Here is a 28,000-nt window from a genome sequence, read left to right as displayed (position 1 = left end):
ATTATTTACAAGGCTTCTTCATTTGACATTAGCCCGGCCTGTGATTCTATGTCTTGCTCACCAATAATAGTCCGAGTAGAAAAAAGCCTTGACCAGAGATCCGCAATTGAAAATTTGGACTTGAAATCTGAAGTCCCATGAGATTCAATATCCGGTGGAGACCACCTCTTCAGCATCAACGAACTAAGAACGACACTGACTGAGCTGAATGCCATCGCTAAACCGGCGAGCATTGGGGGAAGCGTTATACCCCAGGGAATAAGCACACCCATGGCTATTGGAATCATAAAGATATTATAGCAAAGTGCCCAGAATAGATTAAGCTTTATTCTTTTGAACGTTTTTAGCGAAATATCAATGGCGTTGGCCAGTCCTCTCAAACTATTAGTATTCGGATCATTACCACACAATATAACTATGTCAGCTGCTTCAATGGCAATCTCGGTACCGGTTGAAATTGCAATACCAAGATCACTCAGTGCCAAAGCGGGAGCGTCGTTAATCCCATCACCAACAACAGCAACCTTATTTTTGCCTTCTTTCTCTTGAATTTTTTCCACAAGGTCGCATTTGCCTGTGGGCGAAACATTGCTGTAAACATTTTCGAGGCTTATACCTACTTCTCTAGCGACTCTTTTTGCAGCTGAGTTATTATCACCAGTGATCATATACGTTTCATATCCATTTCTTTGTAGATACTGAACTGTTGTGTAAGAATCATGTTTAACTTCATCACTAATCTCAAACAAGCCGAATACGTGTCCATTTACTACTACATATGATACAGTGTTTCCTTGGTCGACGTTATTGTTAATAATTCCGGATTTTTTCAACACTTCTTCCGAAACCAATGCTTCGTTACCAATAAGAATATCATAAGTATTTCCATTAGCTTTACACTTTGAGATAATTCCCTTTCCCAGCACGTACTCGCTTTCTAAAACCACGGCATTCAAAGCGTTATTACGACCCAAACTATCGCAATAGCGAACAATTGCCTTTGAAACTGGATGGTCACTAATGGATTCTGTTGCTTTTATACAGGCGAGTACTTCATCTTCATCCAATTTTGTAATTCCACTTAAATCTTTGAGAAATTTTTTCACCACCATGAAACCTGTAGTTAAGGTGCCTGTTTTATCAAAAACAAAAGTGGTAATGCTGTTAAATTTTTCCAACACTTCCCCACCCTTTATTAAGACACCATTTTGAGCTCCAACCCCTGTGCCCACCATTATAGCAGTCGGCGTGGCAAGTCCCAATGCGCATGGACATGCGACGATAACAACAGAGGTAGCAGTTTGTAGGCAAATAAAAAAATTATCAGCTTTAGTATTTGTGGTGAAAGCGATGGGGGGATTAGCTGATGTGCCCAGAATAAAACACCAAATGAAGAAAGTTAGTAGTGCTAAGATTAGAATCCCCGGGACAAAAATGGAAGCCAAATAATCTGCGTACCCTTGAATGGGAGCTTTACTCAATTGTGCTTGTTTCATTACCTTGATAATATTTGCTAATTTAGTTTCCTCCCCAACCGTAGTAGTCCTGAAGTAAAAATGACCAGGCCCATTAACGGATCCTGCGATAACCGAGAAACCTTTCTTCTTGGGCACCAGGATGGATTCGCCGGTCATCAACGATTCGTCAATTTCAGATTCACCTCTTGTTATGATTCCATCAGCAGGAATTTTCATCCCTGGCTTGATCTCCACTATATCGTTCACTTGCAATAATTCTATAGGGATTTCCCTGGTTTCATTGCGGTCCGTATCAGATACAATTGAACACACAGAGGGGGTAAGCTGAATCAATTTAGAAAGTGCGGTTGATGTTTGTGACTTAGCTAAAGTTTCCAAGTATTTCCCAATAGAAATATATGAAATGATCATGATTGATGTGTCAAAAACGATCCTTGGAAGTTTGCTAACATCTGAGGGATGGATCATATTGTGAACTAAAGAAAATACAGAAAATGTGTATGCACAAGTAGTGGAAACACAAACTAGTGTATCCATAGTTCCTGAACCATGTTTTAACGATGCCCAAGCGGCTTTGTAAAAGTAGAAACCAACGCCGAACTGAATATAGCTTGCCAATACTACGCCAAAAATATCTCTATAAAACAGACCCTTGATGAAAGATGTTTCTTTGTAAGGGAAGATGTGGTTTTGAATAACTTTTGGTGCCATCATAGGCACAAGCATATACAATAGCATACATGTTATAGCCAAAAGGGTGGATTTTATGCAGTTTTTCTTCCAGAATCTTATCTCATCCTCTTTAGAGAGTAATCTTAATTGGGTAGTATTATCTATATTAGAAAATATGGTGAATTTATATCCGGTGCTTTCAAGGTGCGTCAATAAGTCTCTAATGCCGAGTTCGGTAGAACTATATTTAATGGTAAGTGTATGCATATCATCGGAAATTTCTATCGATTTTACACCTAGATCCAATAAAAATTGAAACCTTTCACTTATTGAAGAAAGTATGAGTGGAGATTCGTCCTCAAAAGCTCTAGTTACTTTCAAAATCACGGTTTTTTCTGCCATGTCGGCGCTTCCATTGCCATCTATAATAATACTTGAATCAAATCCGCAATCTTCAATCATTTCTCTGACGGTTTCTAGTGTTGTCTTGGACGGATCATAAATGACATGACACTCTTCTGTTACTAAAGAAACTACTACCGATTCCACGCCCTCGATGCCTTCCACTTGTTTGGTGACTGTAGAAACACATGACCCGCAGGTCATACCTCGTATGCTCAGTAATCCCTCTCTTGTACTCGTAACTGTAATATCAGAATCTCTTAGTACCTCACAATCGAATCCACAGTCCTCTATAATTTCCTTGATTGAATCAGCGGTAACCTCATTATCGTATTTTACCTGGCACTCATTAGTCACTAAACTAATATCACATTTTGTGACACCTTCCAAAGCTCGCAACTGTGTAGTAATTGTATTAACACAGGCGCTGCATGTCATTCCATGGACAGCCAGTATTACTTCTCTCATCTCGTTCTAAGTATTAAATACCTCAACTCCTTGGCCGCAAAAAATTTACAGAATAACCCAGAAACCTTTACAAAGTAGTTTAGTACCGGCCAGATATTCAGGTCTATCCATATGTCTCACATTACAGAAGAAATCCATTAATTACTGCGACTTCCCTAAATATATACAAGTGTGTGCAAAAGGTCTCGGAATCACCGGTGCAAACCCTTCGGCAGCTAATTGCACTCATCGCCGCACTGCACCCGTTCTTTTCCGCTGCCCGTGAGAATCGGTAAAACAAATAACTGCACCCAGGACGGCAATACTTATACAGATTGTCTCTTTTCAAGCCAGACAGTAGGCAACACAACATTTTGCTGGTGCTGGCCCTCTGAAAGAGACTGTGCTAACATCTACATATTTTTTTCAAGACCACTCACGTCTATCGATAGGACGTGTCAGATGAGGAATCTTGCATATTGTAAAATAACAAAGATATGTACAAGTTAAACTGTTTTATTATTTACATTGCGTTTGCAGCAGCCTAAAGCCAAGGGCAATCAGAACCCCATTATTTTATGAATATCATCCAAGTTTTTTGCTGCTTTTTCTCTAGCTTTGCGCATGCCAGATTCAACGACACTGTGTAAATAGTTTGGCTCATTTATAAATTTTTCGAATTCTGTTCTTGGGCCTTTCAATTCTTCAATTATAACTTCAGAAACATAATCTTTGAAATCCTTATAGTTATTGAAACGAGATACATCTTCTACGACATCTCCAATCGATTTTCTTTGGATGCCACTGACAATGTTGATTAAATTCGACACACCTGGTCTTTCTACGGGGTCATAGTAGAACCTATCAGAAATGGAATCTGTTAAAGCTCTTCTTATCTTCTTCTGGATCGTCTTGGGCTCGTCATTCAGGAAGATCACGGAGTCGTGATTTGGATCACTCTTGGACATCTTCTTTTCCGGAGAGCTTAAACTCAAAACCTTTTTCGTTTGTGCTAACATCGTTACAGGTTTAGGAAAAAATTTTATCTTGTACGTTTTGTTGAACTTTTCAGCAAGGTGTCTTGCTAGTTCCAAATGCTGCGATTGATCATCGCCAACAGGAACGTGTGTAGATTTATAAAGCAGGATATCCGCTGCTTGTAAAACAGGGTACGAAAATAAACCCAGTCTAACTTTTCCCACATCGGAATCATTAACCTGATATTCCCCATTTATTGATTGTTTGATGTTCGATTTTGATTTCCATTGCGTCATGCGGTTAAGGAATCCCATTGAAGCAAGAGTAGAAAGCAACCAATGTAATTCGCTGTGTTGAGGGATAGCAGATTGGTAGATAACCGAAGCCTTTTCTGGATCTACACCAACAGCCAATATACTTGCTACTGCCTCATGGCGGAATTGTCTAAATGTTTCCCCATCTGGCTTTGGAACAGTGATAGCATGTAAATCAGCAACACCAAATATCAATTCTTGGCTAGGTTGCTTTAACTCACATAAGTCTGTCCAAACACGTGTAGCTCCTAGATAGTTACCGAGATGGAAACAGCCAGTTGGCTGGATCATACTAAATACCGTAGCATTACTGTGAAGCGCTTCGGAATTCAACTTATAATCCGCACGTTGCACCGTACTTGTCAATCTCTTGCTGGCTAACTTCAGAACCGCCTGCCTATTCAACATCTTACTTTGTAATAGAAAGGATGGATACTTAAAAAAAGCCTGATTTACTCTTTAGTGACGTCAAGCCTTTGAGATGGATAAAGACAGCCTTTATTAGATGCATAATACCCTTTTTGCTTTCTCGAAAGGCGATTTTATCACGTGAAAAACAAAATATCTTTGCACTTCTATCTTGTTCTGTATTGCCCTTATAAGGAGGAATATCCCCAAGAAAATTTCCCAACAATTGCAGAGACGATTGCATCAAATCAATCAGGCTCTGACGTGTATTGCAGTATCATTGCTACCTATTCTCTTGAAAAATACCATCTCCATTGCCTTCAAAGAAGTCATCTACACTTTCTACTCTAGGCGGGCCGTGTTTTGAAAAATCTCACATCGAGTATTATTATATCGTCTTTGCTTCATTAATTAAGAAGAAATAGTAGATTTGTTGATACCACAAACCAAAATTGGGCTATATTACGGCATTGAATTAATTTAATTGGCTCTTTTCTTTGGTGATGGCGTCTATTAATTTGATCAAGTCTTTGAAACTTTACAAGGATAAGATATGGTCTTTTGACTTTTCTCAAGGTATATTAGCAACAGGTTCAACTGATCGAAAAATTAAGCTAATAAATGTGAAAGATGATGATTTTACGTTGATTGATGTGCTGGATGAGACTGCTCATAAAAAGGCAATCCGTTCTGTGGCGTGGAGACCTCACACTTCGCTGTTAGCAGCGGGCTCCTTTGATTCTACTGTGTCCATCTGGGCTAGGGAAGAATCTGCTGACAGAACTTTCGAGATGGACCTGCTAGCTATCATTGAAGGTCACGAAAATGAAGTAAAAGGTGTGGCGTGGTCGAACGATGGATATTACCTAGCAACTTGTTCCAGAGATAAAAGTGTGTGGATATGGGAAACTGATGAGAGCGGTGAGGAGTACGAGTGTATTAGTGTTTTGCAAGAACATTCTCAAGACGTTAAACATGTTATATGGCATCCATCTGAAGCGCTACTAGCTTCAAGTTCTTATGACGACACTGTTAGGATATGGAAAGATTACGACGATGACTGGGAATGTGTTGCTGTCTTGAATGGCCACGAAGGTACCGTTTGGTCATCTGATTTTGACAAGACTGAGGGCGTGTTTAGACTATGCAGTGGAAGTGACGATTCCACTGTCCGGGTATGGAAATACATGGGTGACGATGAGGATGATCAACAAGAATGGGTTTGTGAGGCTATTCTCCCGGATGTGCACAAGAGACAGGTATACAATGTTGCATGGGGCTTTAATGGCCTAATTGCTAGTGTAGGTGCAGATGGAATACTAGCAGTGTATGAAGAAGTGGACGGAGAATGGAAAGTTTTTGCTAAACGTGCATTATGTCATGGAGTTTTTGAAATCAACGTTGTGAAATGGTTGGATTTGAATGGTAAGACCATACTGGCAACAGGTGGTGACGACGGGATCGTGAATTTCTGGTCTTTGGAAAAGTTAGCGTAAAGATAGAGGCAAGAACACAATCCGGGGAAATTATATCAGCGTAATGATTCCAGCTGAATGCTGATAATAATCTTCTTAATGGCAATTTCTCTACCTAATTTACATAAACCTCTGTATTACTACAACGCAATTCTGTCATCTGTGACGGAGGTCTCTCGTTATACACATATCCCTGCATTAAAAGCATGCGGTAAAAATCTAAAATTTAAAAATGAAAAAAAAAAAAGTTAGATGTTGTAAGTATTGTAATTAAATAGTGTCTCAAAAAAAGAAAAATATTACGGTGGTAGATTCATACTCACGATCGCTTTTAATTATAGCTATATTTTCTGATTTCGCCCTCAAATACTGGAAAAAGTACGTTGAGACAACTGCCGATTCAGCCATACACAACAAATTGTCGAGGGAGTACTTAGCAAAAAAGGATCCATAAACTGTATTTTCATAGAGTCTCTTTCGTCGTAAAATAGTGACTATACTTCTTCTCAATAATTAGGATGAGTGAATCCCTCAAGGAAAACGTTACTCCGAAAGGTAACTTTCGTCGTACGCAAGGACCTCATAATAATACGAAACCTCACAACGATAGGAAAAATTCTAGAAGAAAGCAAAAAAAAAATAATCTTTCTGCTGGATCCGGCCTGAATACTTCCAGCGCAGATGATACTGATGAAGAAAATGAATTATGTATAATTTGTGCAAGGAAGTTAGTATATGTATCTTTAACACCATGCCATCATAAGACATGTCATATCTGTGCTTTCAGACAACGGGCTTTATACGACAAGAAAAGCTGTTTAATTTGCAGAACAGAGAATGAAGAAGTTACGTTCACTGACCATATAGATGGAGAGATTTCAGATAAATATAACTTCTGCGAAAAAAATGAAAAATATGGAATAAGTTTCACTAGCGAAGAGGTTGCTACTGAAACACTGAATCTTTTAAAATTCTTTTGTCCATTATCAAAGGATGAACAGGTCTGTGATTTTGGTAGTTTCAAGAAATATAATGAACACTTGAAATCTGAACACAACAGGATGATCTGTTTAATATGTGCAACCCACAAGCATGCATTCCCTAGCGAACTTGAAATATTCACGCAAAACCAATTACGTAACCATCAGACTAAGGGTAATTCAGAGGGATTTAAAGGCCATCCTATGTGTGCCTTCTGTTCTGGAAAACGATTTTATTCAGACGACGAATTATACATTCACATGAGAAATCAGCATGAAAAGTGCCATATTTGCGATAAGATAAACCCCGCTTCTCCTCAATACTTTAAGGATTATAATCAGCTTTTTGATCACTTTAGACATTCGCATTACGTTTGCACCGTTCAGACTTGTTTAGATAACAAGTTTGTCGTATTTAAGGACGAATTAGAATTACAAGCCCACATTTTGCAGGAACATGGTAATATCCTGAAGGGGAAACCAAAGTTTTTCCAGTCAGAACTTTCGACTTTTATTTCGGCACCATCTAGAGTGATTAGGGAGAGAGATGATTACGACCTTCCATCTATTTCTTCCTTGCCAGGTTCGTCATCCGGTTCTAGAACCGATGTGAGATCTGCCAGTTCTCCTGAGGAAAGTAGACTAAGATTAGTGGAAAGAGCAAAGTATTATTTGGAAAATTCTAAAGAAGGCTTCGATAAGTTTTCGTCTTATAACGATGATTATGCTAAAGGTCGCTTAAGTGCGGAAAAATTACTGGAATCGTATAAATTGTTATTTACAAGACCAAATGCGGATGTATATTTGTTGATTCATAACTTAGCTGAAAGCTTTCCCAAAAACTCCTCCAAATATAATAATCTGAATGCCATATATGAACAGAGAGAGCAGACCCTTGCACGACAAACTTCATTGCCTTCCTTATCCAGTGATTCTTCTCTTTCAATGTCAATAGCCAGGGGCCATTGGGGTGGAACAAACGATGGAGGCAGCGGAGGTGCAGCATTGGGCGTTAGAAATATTAAAAATCTGCCAACCCTGAAAAGTCCTGCAGCATCATATGATCCCTTCGCAACGACCATAAAAAAAAACACTTTGAAAAATGTCAAAAACATCAAAAGGACGACGCCCCAATCAGTTAGTTACCAAAATTCCACTAATACAGTCGCCTTCTCCCCAACCTATTTGGAAAGTAAAAAAAATTCCTCTTCTGCTACTTCTCTAAATAATGGCAAGGATAAATTGAAGAGTCTCAACTTACCTCAATTACCTCCACCAAGGCCAAAAGTGCAAATTCCAGGTTTGAATAGACCTCAGATTGCAGATCCTAAGCAATGGGGTAAAAAGTCAAGCACAGAAAATGCTAGCGTGCACGATGATTTGAGAGAATTGAACATAAGTAGTGGAGGAAATAAAAAGAAAGGAAAGCAAAAGCAGCTGTTATTCCACATTGGCGTATAGTGAGAAATGTACTCTAACTTGCAACCGATAAAAGCATTAAGGAAAAGAAAGTCTTAAATAAAATTTTGATAAAGAACACTTATCTAATTAATTAATGTAATTACAAGGCTACAAAATAAAAAAGCTTTTTTTTTTCTTTCGCGTTTACTTCTCCTGCTAAGACGTTGGCATCATTACTGAAAAAAGCCTACGAACAATGCTAAAGAGTAGCGGAAGCATTAATTAGTTCCTCTATTGCCGCAGGGCTAAAATTTCCTGTGATTGACAGTGCTGTCTGCACAAGGGACACTCTGGCCTCTCTTTACACCAACTCATGAGGCAATTCCAACAGAATAGATGTCCACATGGCGCACAGCTAGGATCAGTCATGTCCATCAGACATAAAATGCATTTTCTCGAGGATTCTGGAATATACGGCAGTTGATATTTATCTGACAGATTTATATGAGCCAGCTGCGATTCGCTCGGTATGCCTTCTATAGAGTAACGATCTGAACGCTCCCGTAAATCAAGTGACGACCTAATAATTGAATTATTGTTACTTTTCTTCTCATTAATCCAGGACCCGAGTGTAGAGGTTAAAACGGGATACCATTTCATAGTGTTTTGAGCCAATAGAATATAACCTAAAACCTTGTACTTTTTTGAGCCCTCTTTTCTAAACTTGGTCTCATTTTTTGACATTATATGCTTAAAAACATATCTCATACCAAATATCCTTTTAAAAATACTGTAAAAAGTTCCTTTAAAATAAAACAGGGTCATGTACAAGTCTAAAATGAAATCTAGAAGGCTCTTACAAAACCCGGTGACACTTTCAGTTTCGCTTTCCTTTTTGCTCTTCATTATTTTCTTGTATAATTTGGTGATGAAATATGGACATAAAGAATAGGCGAAAACGAATGAAACCATTTTAAGCCGTCCTACCAGTTGAGTACCCTTCTTATTGGTGTATATCAAGTCAACATATTCCTCGCCTAATGTTCTACCACGTCTTCCTGTAGTAAAGAGCAAATATAATAGCTTGGCAAATATGGACAGTTCTCTAGGGTAAGAGTTAACAAATAGTTGGTTCTTTATCAATTTGCATAGTTCAGTCACTTTTAGAATCAAAAGGGTCTGGATTTGTTCATCTTTTTGATGCGCTTGTACTATACTTGGGGCATCGGCAAACGGGTATCTCAGCCGTGATAGTCGTTTAAGTGATTCCTTTTGCAACTTATTGTCATTCTTCATTTTGGTTTTCTATTGTTTAACTCCCACCTATTCGGTACTGTCTATTCCTTTTCTTCAATGTGCAATGCGCTTTAGTATAACCTTATTTTTTCATGTAAACGGCTAATACGTACTTCGCCCTCTTAGATGATCGCAATGGAAAAATATTGGTGGCAAAATTGGCAGCTTAGTTACAAGAAGATTCCCACATTGATATATCAAACAGAGATTGATATATTGTCTAATTATTGGGTCTTTGGTGTCTATAATATGATCAATTCATGCTTTGCTGCTTGTTCCTTGAACGAATTTCAGCATCCGTACCCCACACTCCGGGTGATAAGACTAGACTATTGTTTCGTACTTTCTCATTACGCCCTCATATTGGACGATCCATAAAACGAAGTAATATTCACACACCAGGGTCAAGCGAGAATTGCATACTGTCGATTATTGAGTTATAAACCATTCAATAGAATATATCATTTCCGTTTCGTTCTGCATAGAAAAAACTTCTTTGCTCACAGTAGCTAGTTGATGGTGAACGAATTAGAAAATATGCCACCGGCGTCGACCTTAACGGATGAAGAGCAAATGGTTGATCCTAGCAACAGCGATTCACAGGAAGATATCAGTCTAGGTGATTCTAACGATGTTACTTCGTTAGCCTCATTGAAGGCCATTCGATCGGGAAATGAAGACGCAAGCGGAAACGAGCAAATGAACCGTAATGATGAGGCGGAAGAGGATCCCTTGTTAACCCGGTACCATACGGCTTGCCAACGAGGTGATCTGGCAACCGTCAAAGAAATGATACATGGCAAGTTGCTTGAGGTTAATAACGATGGCGACCCTGTCGAACATATCACTGGTTTGCATTGGGCAAGTATTAATAACAGACTTTCCGTAGTAGATTTTCTCGTCTCACAGGGCGCTGATGTCAATGCAAGGGCAGGTGCTTTGCATGCCACACCATTACATTGGGCTGCAAGATATGGGTATGTGTACATCATCGATTTTTTGCTCAAGCACGGAGCTGATCCCACCATGACTGATGACCAAGGTTTCAATCTACTGCACTTATCTGTGAACAGCTCAAATATAATGTTAGTTCTATACGTTTTGTTCAATGTCGTTAGCAAGGGTTTTTTAGATGTAGATTGCCAAGACCCAAAAGGCAGAACTTCTCTACTATGGGCTGCTTACCAGGGAGATTCCTTAACTGTAGCTGTATTGTTGAAGTTTGGCGCCAGTATAAAAATTGCGGATACGGAAGGATTCACCCCACTGCACTGGGGCACTGTTAAGGGTCAACCACATGTACTAAAGTACTTGATACAAGATGGTGCTGATTTTTTCCAAAAAACGGATACTGGAAAAGACTGTTTCGCTATTGCTCAAGAAATGAACACTGTATATTCACTTAGAGAAGCTCTAACCCATTCCGGGTTTGACTACCACGGTTATCCCATTAGAAAATGGTTCAAAAAAAGTCAACATGCCAAGCTAGTTACATTCATAACACCATTTCTATTTCTAGGAATCACATTTGCTCTTTTCTCTCATATTAACCCTTTATTTGCAATCATCGTGCTTTTTTTATTAGCCATTGCCACTAACAAAGGCTTGAACAAATTCGTTCTGCCGTCATATGGGCGAATGGGTATTCACAACGTTACCTTATTAAGGTCACCTTTGTTATCCGGTGTTTTTTTTGGCACGTTACTTTGGGTAACCATTGTTTGGTTTCTTAAAGTCATGCCTCGGACATTTTCTGATGAGCAATATGCTAACATCGTAATGCTGGTAATACTTGTGTCTGTATTTTATCTTTTTTGCCAGCTTGTTACCTTGGACCCAGGCTGTCTTCCAGAAGAAACTGACCATGAAAACGTGCGACAAACAATCTCAGACTTGCTCGAAATCGGGAAATTTGATACGAAAAACTTTTGTATTGAAACTTGGATTAGGAAACCTCTAAGAAGCAAATTTTCGCCCTTAAATAACGCTGTGGTTGCAAGATTTGATCATTATTGCCCTTGGATCTTTAATGACGTTGGACTGAAAAACCACAAAGGATTCATATTTTTTATTACGTTAATGGAAAGTGGTATTTTCACCTTTTTTGCTCTTTGCCTGGAATATTTTGACGAGCTTGAAGATGCGCATGAAGATAAAACACAGAAAAATGGCAAATGCTTCATTCTAGGCGGTTCAGATCTCTGTTCGGGATTGATGTATGATAAATTTGTGTTTTTGATCTTATTATGGGCTTTGTTACAATCTGTTTGGGTTGCAAGTTTGATCTTTGTTCAAGCTTTTCAAATATGTAAAGGATTGACCAACACGGAATTCAATGTTTTGATGAAAGAAAGTAAGGCCATTGGCCCCGAAGGGTTATCTTTCAATGAAAACTTTAATACTACACCAGAAGGATTTGCGCCCTCAATTGATCCGGTTGATCCGGGTGAAGAGAGTAATGACACTGTATTAGCGCCAGTCCCAGGCTCGACAATAAGAAAACCACGGACTTGTTTTGGTGTTTGTTACGCGGTGACTGGTATGGATCAGTGGTTAGCGGTTATAAAAGAGACCATTGGGATCAAGGATAGTACTGGACATAACGTGTATTCGATTACATCCAAAATACCAACAAATTACGGTTGGAAAAGAAATATTAAAGACTTTTGGCTTACAAGCGATGTTAATGCGCCTTTGTGGAGACGAATTTTGTATTCTCCTTCAGGTTCTAAAGCTTTGCTTAACGGGATAGAAGTCGACTATTTTAAGCTTTACAAATTGCCAAATAAGGATGTTGAACAAGGAAATGATATGGTATAATTCTTGGTGTTTTCATCAATAAGAACAGTATATTTCAGCCTTCTGTTATACAAATTTGCGGGTAGCAAAGCTTATGTCCCGAATTGCAGTGCTTATAAATAATTGGCTGAATCAAGGACTATCAGAAAGCTTATGAATAATAAATAAATAGTTAACAAAAGGAAAAATAGCACTGTTTTTAAAATTTCTTTTGGTACATATATATATCTGTTTGGGAAATTACTGGAAGCTGTCTTAGTTTTGTTTTGATTTCACTTTCTTTTGTTTACATATTTCCATTTTTCCGCGTTCCGTGACACGTTGAAGGATAATAGCTCCACAAAAGGAACATGCGACACTCTACGCCGTTCTTGACAATTTGAGAAGAATTATCATATTTATGGGCTCAACATGGAAAGTATTATTGCTATAGCGAGCAAGAGAAAACGACCACTAAAATTAAGAACAGGAAAATTATTTGATAGAAATGGGAATACCTGGCTTACTGCCTCAATTGAAGGGGATTCAAAAGCAGGTAACCCTAAAAAAATATATGTATCAAACGCTAGCTATTGATGGTTATGCGTGGCTACATAGAGCTTCTTGTGCGTGTGCTTTAGAACTTGTAATGAACAAGCCAACAAACAAATATTTGCAATTTTTCATTAAAAGGCTACAACTACTAAGACGACTTAATATCAAGCCATATATAGTTTTTGATGGTGATTCCCTTTCTGTGAAAAATCGTACAGAAACTAGAAGAAAGAAGAAAAGGTTGGAAAGCAAAATGGTTGCAAAGAAATTATGGTCAGTCGGCGACAGGGATAATGCAATGGAATATTTTCAAAAAAGTGTTGACGTCACACCAGAAATGGCCAAATGTATTATTGACTATTGCAAACGAAATTCAATTCCCTACATTGTGGCACCATTTGAAGCAGATCCGCAAATGGTTTACTTGGAAAAAATGGGCCTTATACAGGGTATCATATCAGAAGATTCAGATTTGTTAGTTTTTGGTTGTAAAACACTCATAACAAAGTTAAATGATCGAGGAGAAGCTTTAGAAATCTCAAAAGACGATTTTTCGGCTTTACCTGAGAACTTCCCCCTAGGAGAACTAACTGAGCAACAATTTCGTAATCTAGTTTGTTTAGCAGGCTGTGATTACACCAGCGGACTTTGGAAGGTAGGTGTAGTCACTGCTATGAAGATAGTGAAACGGTACTCTGAAATGAAAGATATACTCACACAAATGGAACGGGCTGAAAATTTTTGTTTCAGTGAGGCGTTCAAGCAAGAAGTAGAATTCGCTAATTATGCGTTCCAATACCAAAGAGTATTTTGTCCTGTATCAAACCAAATAACAACGCTGAATAATATTCCTAAACCAATCATAAATTCCCATGCTGAGATAGTCAAAATCATGAGATGCATTGGTTCCGTTGTCGAAAAGGGATCAAGAATACGAAAAGGTGTCATTAATACAAAAAATATTGATCACAAAGTTCATGAAATGATAGCAAAAGGAGAATTGCACCCAGTGGATATGGCTTCTGAACTTATTAATAGAGAAAAAAATTTAAGAGCAAGAAAGCTATTCAAAGTGGATTTATTAGTTGGTGAATCTAACTCACTCAATAAGAAAGCGAAGCAACTACCAGTAGATACGCAGCACACTATGTTAAAGAGAGAGAATTCAGTTGATAATAAAAGCACATCCCCTGTTTATATGGGCTCGCCAGCGACAATCTCAAGCACCGTGCAATCAGTTGTGTAAATGGCGCATATGTATGTTCCAGAGTTTTGTTATAGTACTTCCATAATTGTACTCTTATTCTACCTCTCTTAGGAAGAGCTAAACATAAAAATATGGATTCATAAAACAAATTATTGTTCAACACTAAAGAAAATATAAATTATGAAACAAATCGATACCAATGTGTATATTATATTGTAAACTCCATAAAGCAGACTTATCCTACTCGCAATATTAATAAATTATAACCAAAAAAAAAAGAATGCCATTCGCGTAGGTCAAGAAATCAAGAACCATAGGGAAAATAACTAAGGCCAGACCAGAGGGAAGTCGACCGTTAAAATAATACCATTGCTTCCACTTTCGATGCTCTCGACGGCATGAAACTTCTTGTCCTTAGTAGAAGCCACATAATATACCTCTCCTTCTTTTTTGAGTAAAATATCTCCATCAAGTTCTGAATCGCTTCTTTTGCCTTCTGTGAAGTCGATACTCTGCAATAGCGTACATCCCGGACCGACTCTCTTGTAGGAATTTTTATCTTCATTGTACACCACGATGTGAGATCTCACGAACTTGGAAATATTCTCTTGAATTGCCATATCGAGCTCCTTCTCGGTGGCACCTTCACTTTCAAGCTTATCAATGTTGTTCGGAAACTGCCATGGTTTCGAAGTAAGCTGAGAGATAGCCCCGTTTGTTGGCGCAATAACAATCAAATCTTCATTGGGGTCACTTATTTTGTTGTAGGTTTCCACATCATTTCTCACATAGCCTGCAAAAATTTGGACTTCCTTCACTAATGACAACTTTGATTCTAAGGATAAAGGAGATAATTCAGCTGAAAACTTTTGCTGCTTTCTTTGTTGTGTCTCTAAAATATTGTCTAAATTCACTGCTGGCCTTGAAAAGTCGCGCACTCCCATATACCCTAACGCATTAGGGTTTGCTTGAGAACCATGTTCCCGGGGAGGTATTTCTTCTGGTGCTATCCGTTTGTGCAATTTGCCGTTTGAGTCTTTGAAAGTAATTAAGCTGACAACATTCTTGCCTCTTACAAAACTGGGTTCCATTGCCCATATCAAAGAAAAATAAATCAGTATACTAACCGGCAGGTGAAACATTATGACGGCTCTGTAAGTTCTTACTTTGAAGAATAATCATAAAACAAGAAGGGATAGGTATCTACTTGTTTTTGTAGATTAGCTAGCCCGATGACCGAATTATATAACGTAGAGTCTGATTAATCGCTATTAACGGTATAGGAAGAGAAGTTATATGAAATATCGACTGAACGGATGCTGAGTAGACGAAGCAGTTGAAAGGGACACCTTTCTTAAGGCTCTTAAGTACTAATCCCCCTAACATTTGTTTAAAAAATGTGCGCAAGCCCGGAATCGAACCGGGGGCCCAACGATGGCAACGTTGGATTTTACCACTAAACCACTTGCGCTTAAATTTGTTAGGTTCTCTAGTATCTGATCTTTAGATACTACCTCTACCTCTGTCTCCGCGTTGTCTGATATATTAGAGGTTCTACTCGAGGATATAGGAATCCACATAAGGGAATTGATAGTTCTACATAGTGTTATTACCTTATATTCTTTCCTTTTTTTTAGTTGTCATTCATTATCTTATTACATTATCAATCCTTGCATTTCAGCTTCCATTAGATTGGATGACTGTTTCTCAATCTTTACGCCATCCTCTTACACCGCATGTGATAATATACTATTAAATAGATGATATTAGAATTTCATTCCAACATACCGCCCTTAATGTAATAGATCTAATGAATCCACTTGTTTGTTAATGATTTAAATGTTTTTAATGGGAGTGGTTTTGTCATTACGTCAGCAATGTTCCTTTCGGTATCCATGTAGCATACGTAGAGGTTATTATTTGATACTTCGTCCCGAACTCTCATTGCTTTAGTACCGAAAAATCTGTTTCTTAATTTCTCTTCATTTTTGGACATAACTATACTGATTGTAGATCTGCTGTCAGTAAGTAAGCCTTTAATGATTGATTTCCCATTTAGTTCTTGTATAAGGTGACTCAAGTTATTTAATAATGGAATGGCTTCACTGATTGCGTGTATTTCGGCTTCTGTGGTTGAAGTACATGTTAATGAAGCTTTTGTTGATTTTCCTCCGATCACCTTTCCATTTAGAAAATAGATATTACCAATCTGAGATTTGTAATATGGTTGGTTGCCATAAGAGGCATCGCTTATTACAACTAATTTATTTTCTGGTTTTGCAGATTTGCTTTTGGACCATATTAATTGTTTTTCTCTAGTGTCCCATAAGAATTGTATCAATTCATATGTCATGTTTAACACTTGTTTGGACGGAAATAGTATATGTTGTGCAAGTGTGTTGATATAGTATAATAGGTCAAATCTGAATTAATATCCAACATATGACGCTAGACCTATCAACTTTTGCATTTCATGTACCTTCATGTTGTAGTCGTCTTCTTCTAGCTCTAGCTCCTCCTGGTTTATATAGAGACCTGGTTGGCCTGGAGCACCAAGTTTTCTTCCTTTTGGATTCAAAGGTACGTTTAATTTGGGTATTTTCTCAGTTAATGAGTTTTCCATACCTAATTTCATGTATTTACCTCTTTGATATTTGATTTCTAAGCCAAGGATGTCGTATTGAATTTCATCATCGCTTTAACCTAGATTTATAATCTCGGTATCGTATTGCATCTTGAGTTTTGCTATAATTCTTTTATTTGAATTTAAGTCTTTGCTGAACAATATCATATCATCGACAAATAAGCAAATTGTTACTTGACTATTCTTAAATACGCATGACCATCCGCGAACTTCTTCCATATCACATTGTTCAATCAGATATGATTTGATCGTTTCATACCAGTTTGCACCACTTTGTTTCAAGCCATAAAGCGATTTCCTCAACCGTATTAACTTGTTGTTCATTCCTAAATGTGGTGGAGGTCTTATGTATAATTCTTCTTTGATGTCTGCATACAAGTACGCCGAAGATATGTCTAATTGTGTAATGAAGGAGTCATTGTCTAATGCAAGTGATAGGGATGTCATCAACGCATAATGATGTACAGTGTTGGATTGCATACCTGTATCGTACGTATCAGGATGCTGAATGTCACCTCTTGCAACAAATCTAGCTTTATGAGTTCCGTCACGTTTCTTGTTGAAGATAAACATTGAGTTTATTACTCTTTTAGGGTCTATTTCTTTTCTGTCATAATATTTGTCAGTGTCCCAAGTATTCATTTTCAACAGTTGGTTGACTTCTTTGTGGTATGCTTCGATATATTTTTCCTTTTCTTTAATATCTTTATTATAGGTGATTGCCTCATCGTATCTTAAGGTTGTTTGTATTGGTTTGATTGATTTTACTGCTTTTACAGCCGCGATTAGATGTATTCGTTTCTTTGACCTTGGAGGTTCTAAACTACGCATATTCTTACTATTCCATGTGTCTCGTGATACCTCAATTTCAGTTCCATTATCTTCTAATGATCTTTTCTTACTATTGATAGTGGTAGAGATGTTGGAGTCATCCAAAAGACTATAATATCAGGTATACAGAATACACTAGAAGTTCTCCTGGAATATAGGAATCCACAAAATGATGTGGAATCTAAACAATTATCTAATTATTCACATAGTTCTCAGTATTAATGAAGATTAAATATGGTATTCTTATAGTTATATAAGAGAGGTATAAAACACACGCAGATTTGTTCATTATTAGTTATGACCAATATATAGTAATTCCGGTAGTTATCATACATTTTATGTGACGACTCATATTACTCATATACAACTACCTATCATGTTCAATTGATAGACCTTTAACTCAAATTCAGTACTATCTGATTTTCTCGTTTAACATTTCCTTCTGCAATAGGACATTCACACTTAAACGTATACGAGGTGTACATTAGTATACGATGTAGGCATTTAGATACTTACCATAGCAACTCATGTTACTATTAATTATCACTCGTTCCAACAGTCTTTGTATTACTCATTGTTGAATTACAAACACTTTTTAATTAAGCGTTGATATATTTATAACTTAGCTACAAAAGCGGTACATCGTTTTGATGAAGGACATTTCATTATAGATTGAGGCAACTTGGCCGAGTGGTTAAGGCGAAAGATTAGAAATCTTTTGGGCTTTGCCCGCGCAGGTTCGAGTCCTGCAGTTGTCGTTTTTTAGTAGCCCAATTCTTCCTCATACACCCTTCAGTTTTAACTTCAATTAGTAGAAGAATAACCGGCAAATAGTGTCCACGCCATGAACTATGATATTCTTTTTCCTACGGCTACCCCTGGCATGACTCCCGAACGCCACTATAGCGCAAGACAATGCGAGTTTCTGCATGCAGCATACATAATTCCTCTCAACAACTTCGATAAGCGGATGCGCCATGTATCAATGGGGAAGAATATGCTCTGGAATTACACGATATTTCTCAGCTAAAAAGAGATTTTTAAAACCAAGTAATCATGTGACGGCTTATTGTGTTTCAGAAATTGGAGTTCAGGCTATAATTAACAGCGAGGAGTAGAGACATTATAACTTATTACGTATTTACGAAGAGGTTCCAATGGCGTCAAAAATACAATTTCTAATGTACGAACAATTTCAATAAAAACGGTCATAATCCTCCATGTTGAATAGTTATTTGACAAAAATCATGGCTGCCACACCTCTTTACGCACATCTGACAGTGCCGTCCGTATTAGAGAAAGTCGTGCGCTGTGGCGCCTTGTTCTACCTATATAGCGGGCCATTAGCTCCGACGCACGGCTGACTATCAACGGCTGTCAAATCAACTGTCACCACGACATTCAACCTTCACCGTAAAGTTACCTTTAGAGTCAATAGATCTAGTCACACCATATGCATATCTGATCAGTCTTCATGAAGGGTTAATATAGCCAGTATTGGGGATGGGCTATTCGATGGCCTACCAGATTGCAACGTATGATCTAGCTGGAATAGAGTAAAAATATGTAAAATAACAAACATAAAATAGGTAATACACTAAATATAGAACTGGGTAATTATAGTCAAAATCGAACTAAATCGAAATAAAATGTCGAATAATGATAAATATAGTAAAAGTGGAGACTAGAGATTATATTGCGTCAGTTAAAGCACACCAACTTGCTGTGGGGCGGGCATGTGTATCGTATTGCATACGCCCTGGTGTTCAGAATTTTCTGTTAGCAGGTCTGTTGCCCATCATCACACTATATCCTGCATATTTTAAGATAGAGTCAAGCGATATACTGATTGTCAGCTCTGTTTATACTATATATGTGCTGGTACTGATAATAGATACAATACGCTTAGATGTAACATACACATTGCCTACAGAAGTTTGCATGACCGGATTACGGGCCTTATTAGGTTAAGTATTTCGAGGTTTTAAAAGTTCATAAAGGTTCACCGCATGTATCTAAATATGGTCCTAGAAAGGATAATATTAAAGCTTTTGGTACTGCAAACAATCGGCCATTTTCTCCAAATGTATTATCTTTGGGCACATGCCTATCAAGACTTTAGCTTACAAATGTACCAAAAGATGATCACAGCAGGATGTGAACTCCTACAATCTTCACTTAACGGTAATGAAACACGTACATATAGTCATATGGAGATACTTTTGATGCTCTGATTGATTGAAAATGTACATAATCAACGCCCCCATTATATCTTTATTCTCGAACTACCAAGGCTACGCGGAATTTCCATTTCAAATAAGGTATGCGTTTATTTTGAAACATCACAAGGTCAAGGACGGTGCAAAATGAGTCCCTTTATTTCTATTTACGGGCACAGCTCGAGAAAATAAGTCCCGCGAAGAAAGAAGAAAATAAACAATACAATGGAAAAATGATAAATTCTCGAGATTACGTCGCCTATATAAATTTAAAAAAAATTCTTTTCCTTCGCTGTAATGTGTAAGATATTCTTTAGGGATAGCCGATTTTAGACCGTTCGTTACTTGGGACGTCTATTTAATATGCCTTTAAAATCGTATTTTTTTTCCGCATTTCTAGTTTTATGCCTGGCTAAATTCACCCAAGGCCTTAATACCACAGAGAAAGAAAAATCGTTATCGCCTTTCGAACTAAATTTTTTACAAAACAAATTCGCGTCCTACTATGCAAACGACACTATCACCGTGAAAGGTATTACAATTGGAGGCTGGTTAGTAACAGAACCTTATATTACGCCATCGTTGTATCGTAATGCTACGTTGCTGGCAAAACAACAAAACACTTCCAGTAATATATCCATTATCGACGAATTCACTCTTTGTAAAACCTTAGGATATAACACCTCTCTAGCTTTATTGGATAAACACTTTAAAACTTGGATCACCGAGGATGATTTTGAACAAATCAAAACCAACGGTTTTAATTTAGTTAGGATCCCTATTGGATATTGGGCATGGAAACAAAATAATGATAGAAACTTGTACATCGATAACATAACTTACAATGATCCATACGTAAGTGATGGGTTACAATTGAAATATTTAAATAATGCTCTCGATTGGGCACAAAAGTACGAGCTGAACGTATGGATAGATCTACATGGCGTTCCCGGATCCCAAAATGGGTTCGATAATTCCGGTGAAAGAATACTATATGGTGATCTAGGCTGGTTAAGGTTGAATAATACTAAAGAGCTAACATTGGCTGTCTGGAAGGATATGTTTCAAACATTTTTAAATAAAGGTGACAAAAGTCCTGTAGTGGGTCTCCAAATCGTCAACGAGCCACTTGGTGGTAAAATCAACGTCTCAAACATAACGGAGATGTACTACGAAGCATTTGACTTGTTCAAAAAGAATCAGAGTTTGAGTGATAACACCACATTTGTTATTCATGATGCTTTTCAAGGAATAGGTCATTGGAACTTGGAACTAAACCCAAACTACCAGAACGTGTCGTATCACTATTTTAATTTGACAGGCGCAAATTACAGCTCTCAAGATGTACTAGTGGACCACCATCATTATGAAGTCTTTACCAATAACCAATTGGCTGAAACTCAATTTTCACGTATTGAAAACATTATAAACTATGGGGATTCCATCCACAAAGAACTTTCTTATCATCCCGCGGTTGTCGGAGAATGGTCAGGTGCCATTACTGATTGCGCAACCTGGCTAAATGGTGTCGGGGTGGGTGCACGTTACGATGGAACATACTACAACACAACGTTGTTTACTACAAACGATAAGCCAGTTGGCACATGCATCTCCCAGAATCGCTTAGCCGATTGGACACAAGATTACCGTGACCGCGTAAGACAGTTCATTGAAGCACAGCTAGCCACTTATTCGTCAAAAACAACGGGATGGATTTTTTGGAATTGGAAGACTGAAGACGCCATAGAATGGGATTATTTGAAGTTGAAAGAAGCCGATCTTTTCCCTTCCCCTTTCGATAACTATACGTACTTTAAAGCAGATGGATCCATTGAAGAAGAGTTTTCATCCTCTTTGTCAACACAAGCATTTCCGAGAACGACAACTTCCCTTTTGTCCTCTACTACGACTTCTAGGAAGAGTAAAAATGCTGCAGTTTCTAATAAACTAACAAGTTCACAAATATTATCAATCAACAATATGAGTTTGACTTGGAAAACGAGCATATGCGCACTCGTTATCACAATTACCGCTTTCTGCGCTTCTCTCTGAGGTGTAAGATAGTACTGTGATGTGTTTGGCTGTATCAATTACGTATAAATTTTCACTCTATTATAAATACTTAGAATGTAAGTACTACGTATAAAAAGTGCTCAAGATTCGAAATATCGTGAAGATACCTCTATCGATATCGTAGAAAAAGATAATTATCAGATTATCAGGATTATGGGCTCAAAAAAATAAGTTCTTTGGATCATATTTGTGCCGTGGCCTCTCTGTATCGTGAGAAAAGTGAGAATAATATCAAAGCGAGGAGAGCGAAATATAAGAAGCAAAGTTATGAGTTCAAGTTTGTACCGAGATTCATATTTTCAATACCGCCATTTATCAGCACCGCATCACATATTATATGCAGAATGGAATCAGGATATACTGGCGCTTCCGGACGAAGTGGGAAATGTTACGATGGCTATGGAAGATAATACCCGCACCGACGCGGGGGAGGTAAGAGCTGCTCAAGATGGGGAAAGAAACTCTAGTGTACGCGAGAGCGGTCAAGCTAAGGCATCAATGACAAATGAACAGAACAGCAACCGCTACTGGAACTCTTTTCATGACGAAGATGATTGGAATCTGTTCAATGGTATGGAGCTCGAGAGTAACGGAGTAGTGACGTTTGCCGGACATGCATTCGATCATTCTTTAAACGGGGGAACTAATTCCAGGAACGACAGTGCCAATGAGCCAAGAAAAGAAACGATAACTGGTTCTATATTTGATAGGCGCATCACACAATTAGCGTACGCAAGAAATAATGGTTGGCACGAACTGGCTCTCCCACAGTCACGATGAGAAGAACGTGACGTATATGCTGATCATTTGTCAGAAAACTGTGGTGTATGGGTACTATGCACAGCCGTTGGGACTAGACTATTGTGTGAGAAATTTTTTACAGCGAAAATGGTGGCGCAAAATCCACGGAACAAAACAACACCCAGAACGGTTGTATTGCCTTGTTTACTTTTGAGGAAGGCATTTTTTTCTCGGTTTGTTTCCGGCATAATCTTTTTAGCGCTTTGGTTAGATTCGGCTAGTTTTCGGCGGGGGATAGGCGGTGTTTATATGGGCTGATTTATAGTATGTTAAATATTTTCCGTACTTCATTTAAGTTAAAGTTATTCGCTGCTTGCTGCATCTGCGGAATTGTAATAGCGAATTTAGGAGAAAACGTACTCATTTTTGTTTTTTTTAGCTAATGCCCCTTTGCATTATGCCGAAGGGTAGAAACTTTGTTCGAGATTACGCTTTCTTTGTAATTTTAAACATAGTCTTGCACTTATTTTTACTGCAAGCGAGTAAAACTTTTTCGAATCGTTTGCAGGCAAATGTAAATTATTACTTTTTAATGTTTTCTGATACTCTTTGATTCCATTCTGTTATGCTTTTGCTGCATTTGAAACGCTAATTAAGTATTTCTTGGCCCTGCTTCCTTTCCTTTTGATTTCTTTTTTTATTCTCTACTTTTTTAAATTTTTGGAGAATCTATATTTTTTGTTTATTTTGTTTAAACAGCTTAATCAAGCCTTGTAGTACCTAGAGTAGACTATCTTTAAGAAGCAATGCAAGCTGCGAGATTGTGGAGAATACTACAAAACCAATATTAAACACAATCTCTTCTCAAGCTCTAACACCGAGTTTTTTTGCCCCACCAATCGTGAATCCGATAACCTATACTTTTATCTATAAATTTCAATAAACAACAGAATACGGAAGAGTGCTAAGGGACAAATGCAAAACCCTCCGTCGATCCGTCCTGATATGTATAATCAGGGGAGTAGCTCAATGACTGCTTATAGTGCCTCTGAGAAAAATTTAAATGAACATCCTTCTCCACAAATCGCTCAGCCCAGCACGTCTCAAAAGTTACCTTATAGAATAAATTCTACAACAACTAATAGTGACACCGACAACACTGTTAACAACAATCCTATCCAGCCTCCTTTGCCAAATCTATTACATTTATCCGGTCCGTCGGATTATAGATCGATGCATCAAAGTCCTATGCATCAAAGTCCTATGCATCAAAGTCCTATGCATCCAACTTACATTATCCCTCCGCATTCAAATGAAAGAAAACAATCTGATTCTTATAGCAGACCCCAAAATGCTCATGTTAGTATGCAACCTTCCGTTGTATTCCCCCCCAAGAGTTATTCTGTACCTTACCCACCTTATCAAGTAAATCCTCCTTTGCCAAACGGACTTCCGAACCAAAGTATATCTTTGAATAAGGAATATGTCGCGGAAGATCAACTGTCGAACCTCCCATCTCGTAATACCAGTGTTATTTCCGCTCCCCCTCCTTTCAAAAATAGCGCTAGTGGCGCTAAAAATTCAGCTGATGATAGTGATAATGTAACCAAACCTGCCACAGAAAAAGACGTCCAACTCGTAAGTAATTCAGGAAAAACCTTAAGAAATACAAGAAGAGCTGCTCAAAATAGAACGGCCCAAAAAGCATTTAGACAAAGGAAAGAAAAATACATTAAAAATCTAGAACAAAAATCAAAGATATTCGACGATTTATTAGCAGAAAATAACTACTTCAAATCATTAAACGATTCATTGAGAAATGACAACAACATTTTAATAGCTCAGCATGAAGCTATAAGGAACGCAATTACTATGTTAAGAAGTGAGTATGACGTTCTATGTAACGAAAATAATATGTTGAAGAGTGAGAACAGCATAATAAAAAATGAACACAATATGTCAAGAAACGAAAATGAAAATTTAAAACTTGAGAATAAACGCTTTCACGCGGAATATATACGAATGATCGAGGACATTGAAAATACTAGAAGAAAGGAACAAGAGCAACGGGATGAAATAGAGCAACTAATCAAAAAAATTAGATCTTTAGAAGAAATGGTAAGGAGTCACTCAGATAGTGCGACGTGACACAATAAATAGGGAGCAAACGTTGATCCCTGGGACTGGAAGATCAACCTTTGTTTTGACCTTATAGTGCATATAAGTTTTACCACACTTAAAGATTTTAATAATTAATGTAACAGAAAACTAAGGTGAGATTTATTCTTGTTATTATTTGTTATTTTCCAGAATGTTCTAGAAGTCTTTGTTCACCTAATGGCATCGCGTTTCAACAGGGGGTGCACGGACTTTTTTTTTTTTGGATAAACCCCTGTGATTCATTGTATCTAAGCTCATCAACCCCCCTAGTTACTGACTGTCATATATATATGCATATGTAAGCATGAAGGTATTAACTTTTATTACTTATGTCAGGAGCCCTGAATCAAGCGAGTGAACTTTTTTTGAAGGTTAAATATGTTAAGACAGGCTAAACAGGCACCAATACAGAAATATTTACAGAGAACGCAACTAATAAGGCGAAATGCGCCCCGAATATACACTTTTGTACAATGCAAAAGGACTATTTATAGTTTGAATGCAAGATCTCGAGCAGCTACTAGATCTCCCATAGATTCAAAGACGAATGGATTGAATGGGGCCGCTGTTTTGACCTTCGCCTTCAAGAGCTTGAATGAATTGTCCAATTTCAGAAGAACGTACGTCCAAATGAGAATGGACCCGAATCAGCAACCAGAAAAGCCAGCTTTAGAACAATTTGGTACAAACTTGACAAAATTAGCACGCGACGGTAAACTAGATCCTGTTATTGGCAGAGACGAAGAAATCGCAAGAGCTATTCAAATCTTATCGAGAAGGACAAAGAATAATCCATGCTTGATCGGTCGGGCTGGTGTCGGTAAAACAGCCCTTATTGATGGGTTAGCTCAAAGGATTGTTGCTGGAGAGGTTCCTGACTCGCTGAAAGATAAAGAACTAGTAGCTTTAGATTTGGGATCTTTGATTGCAGGCGCTAAATATAGAGGGGAATTCGAAGAGCGTTTAAAAAAAGTTTTAGAAGAAATTGATAAGGCCAATGGTAAAGTTATTGTTTTCATTGATGAAGTTCACATGCTGCTTGGCTTGGGTAAGACTGATGGTAGTATGGATGCTTCTAACATCTTAAAGCCCAAACTGGCTCGTGGGTTGCGTTGCATTTCTGCAACTACTCTAGATGAATTCAAAATCATTGAAAAAGATCCGGCTTTATCAAGAAGGTTTCAGCCTATCTTATTGAATGAGCCAAGCGTCTCCGATACGATTTCCATACTAAGAGGTCTAAAGGAAAGGTACGAAGTTCACCATGGTGTAAGGATTACTGATACAGCATTAGTCTCTGCTGCAGTTCTTTCGAATCGTTATATAACGGACAGATTTTTACCCGATAAAGCTATTGATCTAGTCGATGAAGCTTGTGCTGTTCTACGTTTACAACATGAATCAAAACCAGACGAAATACAGAAATTGGACCGCGCTATAATGAGAATACAAATAGAACTAGAATCATTAAAAAAAGAAACCGATCCTGTTTCTGTCGAAAGGAGAGAAGCGTTGGAAAAGGATTTAGAGATGAAGAATGATGAACTAAGCAGATTAACGAAAATATGGGACGCTGAGAGAGCGGAAATTGAATCTATTAAAAATGCCAAGGCAAATTTGGAACAAGCAAGAATTGAGCTAGAAAAATGCCAGAGGGAAGGAGACTATACTAAAGCCTCCGAATTGCGCTATTCAAGGATTCCTGACTTGGAGAAAAAGGTAGCTTTAAGCGAAAAGAGTAAGGACGGAGATAAAGTAAACTTACTGCATGATTCAGTTACCTCTGATGATATTTCTAAGGTTGTTGCCAAAATGACCGGTATTCCTACAGAGACGGTGATGAAAGGTGACAAGGATCGCCTATTATACATGGAAAATTCCTTAAAAGAAAGAGTTGTTGGTCAAGATGAGGCCATTGCTGCCATTTCTGATGCTGTACGTCTACAAAGGGCAGGTTTGACCAGCGAAAAGAGACCGATTGCCAGCTTTATGTTCTTGGGACCCACGGGTACTGGTAAGACAGAACTAACCAAGGCTTTAGCTGAATTCCTGTTTGATGACGAATCAAATGTGATTCGTTTTGATATGTCAGAATTCCAAGAGAAGCATACTGTCTCTCGTTTAATCGGTGCACCTCCAGGTTATGTCTTAAGCGAGTCTGGTGGCCAATTGACTGAGGCTGTCAGAAGAAAACCATATGCTGTCGTTTTATTTGATGAATTCGAAAAAGCGCATCCTGATGTTTCCAAACTACTGTTGCAAGTGTTGGACGAAGGCAAATTGACCGATTCCCTGGGCCATCATGTTGATTTCCGTAACACGATCATTGTGATGACCTCAAATATTGGACAGGACATTTTGTTAAACGACACGAAGTTGGGCGATGATGGTAAGATTGACACCGCAACCAAGAATAAAGTTATCGAAGCAATGAAGAGATCTTATCCGCCTGAATTCATCAATCGTATTGACGATATTCTAGTCTTTAATAGATTATCAAAGAAGGTTTTGAGGTCAATTGTTGATATTAGGATTGCAGAAATTCAGGACCGTTTGGCCGAAAAGAGAATGAAGATTGATTTAACCGATGAAGCAAAGGATTGGCTAACTGACAAAGGGTATGACCAATTATATGGTGCAAGGCCTTTAAATAGGTTAATTCATAGGCAGATTTTGAACTCCATGGCAACTTTCTTATTAAAGGGCCAAATTAGAAATGGTGAAACCGTTAGAGTAGTAGTTAAAGATGGTAAGCTTGTTGTGCTACCAAACCATGAGGAGGGTGAAGTCATTGAAGAGGAAACTGAAAAGTAACTGACCAGGCGGCTTATAAAATTTCGATAAAACCCCTCCTTTGAAAATACATAAATATATACATTTTTTTTGTAAATAGAGAATTAAAATAAAAGACTTTTGATACCAAATAAACTGATGGATGTTA

The 28,000-nt window shown here is 37.9% G+C and overlaps 12 protein-coding genes and 2 non-coding genes across 14 annotated transcripts; 9 read left to right on the top strand and 5 right to left on the bottom strand.

Annotated features, from left to right (window-relative positions):
- Nucleotides 1-5: 5 nt before the first annotated feature.
- CCC2 (Cu(2+)-transporting P-type ATPase CCC2) lies at nucleotides 6-3,020 on the bottom strand (the record flags this gene model as incomplete). Its single annotated transcript, XM_033909607.1, has 1 exon — nucleotides 6-3,020. The coding sequence occupies one exon, from the start codon at nucleotides 3,018-3,020 to the stop codon at nucleotides 6-8; it is 3,015 nt and encodes a 1,004-aa protein (XP_033765498.1).
- Nucleotides 3,021-3,559: 539 nt separating this feature from the next.
- Nucleotides 3,560-4,699, bottom strand: MSW1 (tryptophan--tRNA ligase MSW1; the record flags this gene model as incomplete). Its single annotated transcript, XM_033909606.1, has 1 exon — nucleotides 3,560-4,699. The coding sequence occupies one exon, from the start codon at nucleotides 4,697-4,699 to the stop codon at nucleotides 3,560-3,562; it is 1,140 nt and encodes a 379-aa protein (XP_033765497.1).
- Nucleotides 4,700-5,202: 503 nt separating this feature from the next.
- CIA1 (iron-sulfur cluster assembly protein CIA1) lies at nucleotides 5,203-6,195 on the top strand (the record flags this gene model as incomplete). The annotated part of the gene is made up of 1 exon (XM_033909605.1): nucleotides 5,203-6,195. The coding sequence occupies one exon, from the start codon at nucleotides 5,203-5,205 to the stop codon at nucleotides 6,193-6,195; it is 993 nt and encodes a 330-aa protein (XP_033765496.1).
- A 497-nt stretch (nucleotides 6,196-6,692) lies between these two features.
- Nucleotides 6,693-8,615, top strand: HEL2 (E3 ubiquitin-protein ligase HEL2; the record flags this gene model as incomplete). The annotated part of the gene is made up of 1 exon (XM_033909604.1): nucleotides 6,693-8,615. One exon carries the CDS (start codon nucleotides 6,693-6,695, stop codon nucleotides 8,613-8,615), a length of 1,923 nt encoding a protein of 640 aa, XP_033765495.1.
- Nucleotides 8,616-8,846: 231 nt separating this feature from the next.
- PEX10 (ubiquitin-protein ligase peroxin 10) lies at nucleotides 8,847-9,851 on the bottom strand (the record flags this gene model as incomplete). The annotated part of the gene is made up of 1 exon (XM_033909603.1): nucleotides 8,847-9,851. The coding sequence occupies one exon, from the start codon at nucleotides 9,849-9,851 to the stop codon at nucleotides 8,847-8,849; it is 1,005 nt and encodes a 334-aa protein (XP_033765494.1).
- Nucleotides 9,852-10,367: 516 nt separating this feature from the next.
- AKR1 (palmitoyltransferase AKR1) lies at nucleotides 10,368-12,671 on the top strand (the record flags this gene model as incomplete). Its single annotated transcript, XM_033909602.1, has 1 exon — nucleotides 10,368-12,671. The coding sequence occupies one exon, from the start codon at nucleotides 10,368-10,370 to the stop codon at nucleotides 12,669-12,671; it is 2,304 nt and encodes a 767-aa protein (XP_033765493.1).
- Nucleotides 12,672-13,137: 466 nt separating this feature from the next.
- Nucleotides 13,138-14,430, top strand: DIN7 (exodeoxyribonuclease DIN7; the record flags this gene model as incomplete). The annotated part of the gene is made up of 1 exon (XM_033909601.1): nucleotides 13,138-14,430. The coding sequence occupies one exon, from the start codon at nucleotides 13,138-13,140 to the stop codon at nucleotides 14,428-14,430; it is 1,293 nt and encodes a 430-aa protein (XP_033765492.1).
- A 287-nt stretch (nucleotides 14,431-14,717) lies between these two features.
- Nucleotides 14,718-15,533, bottom strand: SPAR_D04580 (uncharacterized protein; the record flags this gene model as incomplete). The annotated part of the gene is made up of 1 exon (XM_033909600.1): nucleotides 14,718-15,533. The coding sequence occupies one exon, from the start codon at nucleotides 15,531-15,533 to the stop codon at nucleotides 14,718-14,720; it is 816 nt and encodes a 271-aa protein (XP_033765491.1).
- A 258-nt stretch (nucleotides 15,534-15,791) lies between these two features.
- On the bottom strand, nucleotides 15,792-15,862 carry SPAR_Dtrna18G. Its single transcript has one exon. It is a non-coding gene; the product is annotated as a tRNA-Gly (tRNA).
- A 2,680-nt stretch (nucleotides 15,863-18,542) lies between these two features.
- Nucleotides 18,543-18,624, top strand: SPAR_Dtrna17S. The gene has a single exon. It is a non-coding gene; the product is annotated as a tRNA-Ser (tRNA).
- A 1,824-nt stretch (nucleotides 18,625-20,448) lies between these two features.
- On the top strand, nucleotides 20,449-22,137 carry EXG2 (glucan exo-1,3-beta-glucosidase; the record flags this gene model as incomplete). Its single annotated transcript, XM_033909599.1, has 1 exon — nucleotides 20,449-22,137. One exon carries the CDS (start codon nucleotides 20,449-20,451, stop codon nucleotides 22,135-22,137), a length of 1,689 nt encoding a protein of 562 aa, XP_033765490.1.
- A 288-nt stretch (nucleotides 22,138-22,425) lies between these two features.
- SWM1 (Swm1p) lies at nucleotides 22,426-22,938 on the top strand (the record flags this gene model as incomplete). Its single annotated transcript, XM_033909598.1, has 1 exon — nucleotides 22,426-22,938. The coding sequence occupies one exon, from the start codon at nucleotides 22,426-22,428 to the stop codon at nucleotides 22,936-22,938; it is 513 nt and encodes a 170-aa protein (XP_033765489.1).
- A 936-nt stretch (nucleotides 22,939-23,874) lies between these two features.
- YAP6 (Yap6p) lies at nucleotides 23,875-25,047 on the top strand (the record flags this gene model as incomplete). Its single annotated transcript, XM_033909597.1, has 1 exon — nucleotides 23,875-25,047. The coding sequence occupies one exon, from the start codon at nucleotides 23,875-23,877 to the stop codon at nucleotides 25,045-25,047; it is 1,173 nt and encodes a 390-aa protein (XP_033765488.1).
- A 390-nt stretch (nucleotides 25,048-25,437) lies between these two features.
- Nucleotides 25,438-27,873, top strand: HSP78 (chaperone ATPase HSP78; the record flags this gene model as incomplete). The annotated part of the gene is made up of 1 exon (XM_033909596.1): nucleotides 25,438-27,873. One exon carries the CDS (start codon nucleotides 25,438-25,440, stop codon nucleotides 27,871-27,873), a length of 2,436 nt encoding a protein of 811 aa, XP_033765487.1.
- Nucleotides 27,874-28,000: the final 127 nt, after the last annotated feature.

This window comes from Saccharomyces paradoxus, chromosome IV (assembly GCF_002079055.1).
Source record: "Saccharomyces paradoxus chromosome IV, complete sequence".
Lineage (NCBI taxonomy): Eukaryota > Fungi > Ascomycota > Saccharomycetes > Saccharomycetales > Saccharomycetaceae > Saccharomyces > Saccharomyces paradoxus.
This window is presented reverse-complemented; position numbering and strand designations above follow the sequence as displayed.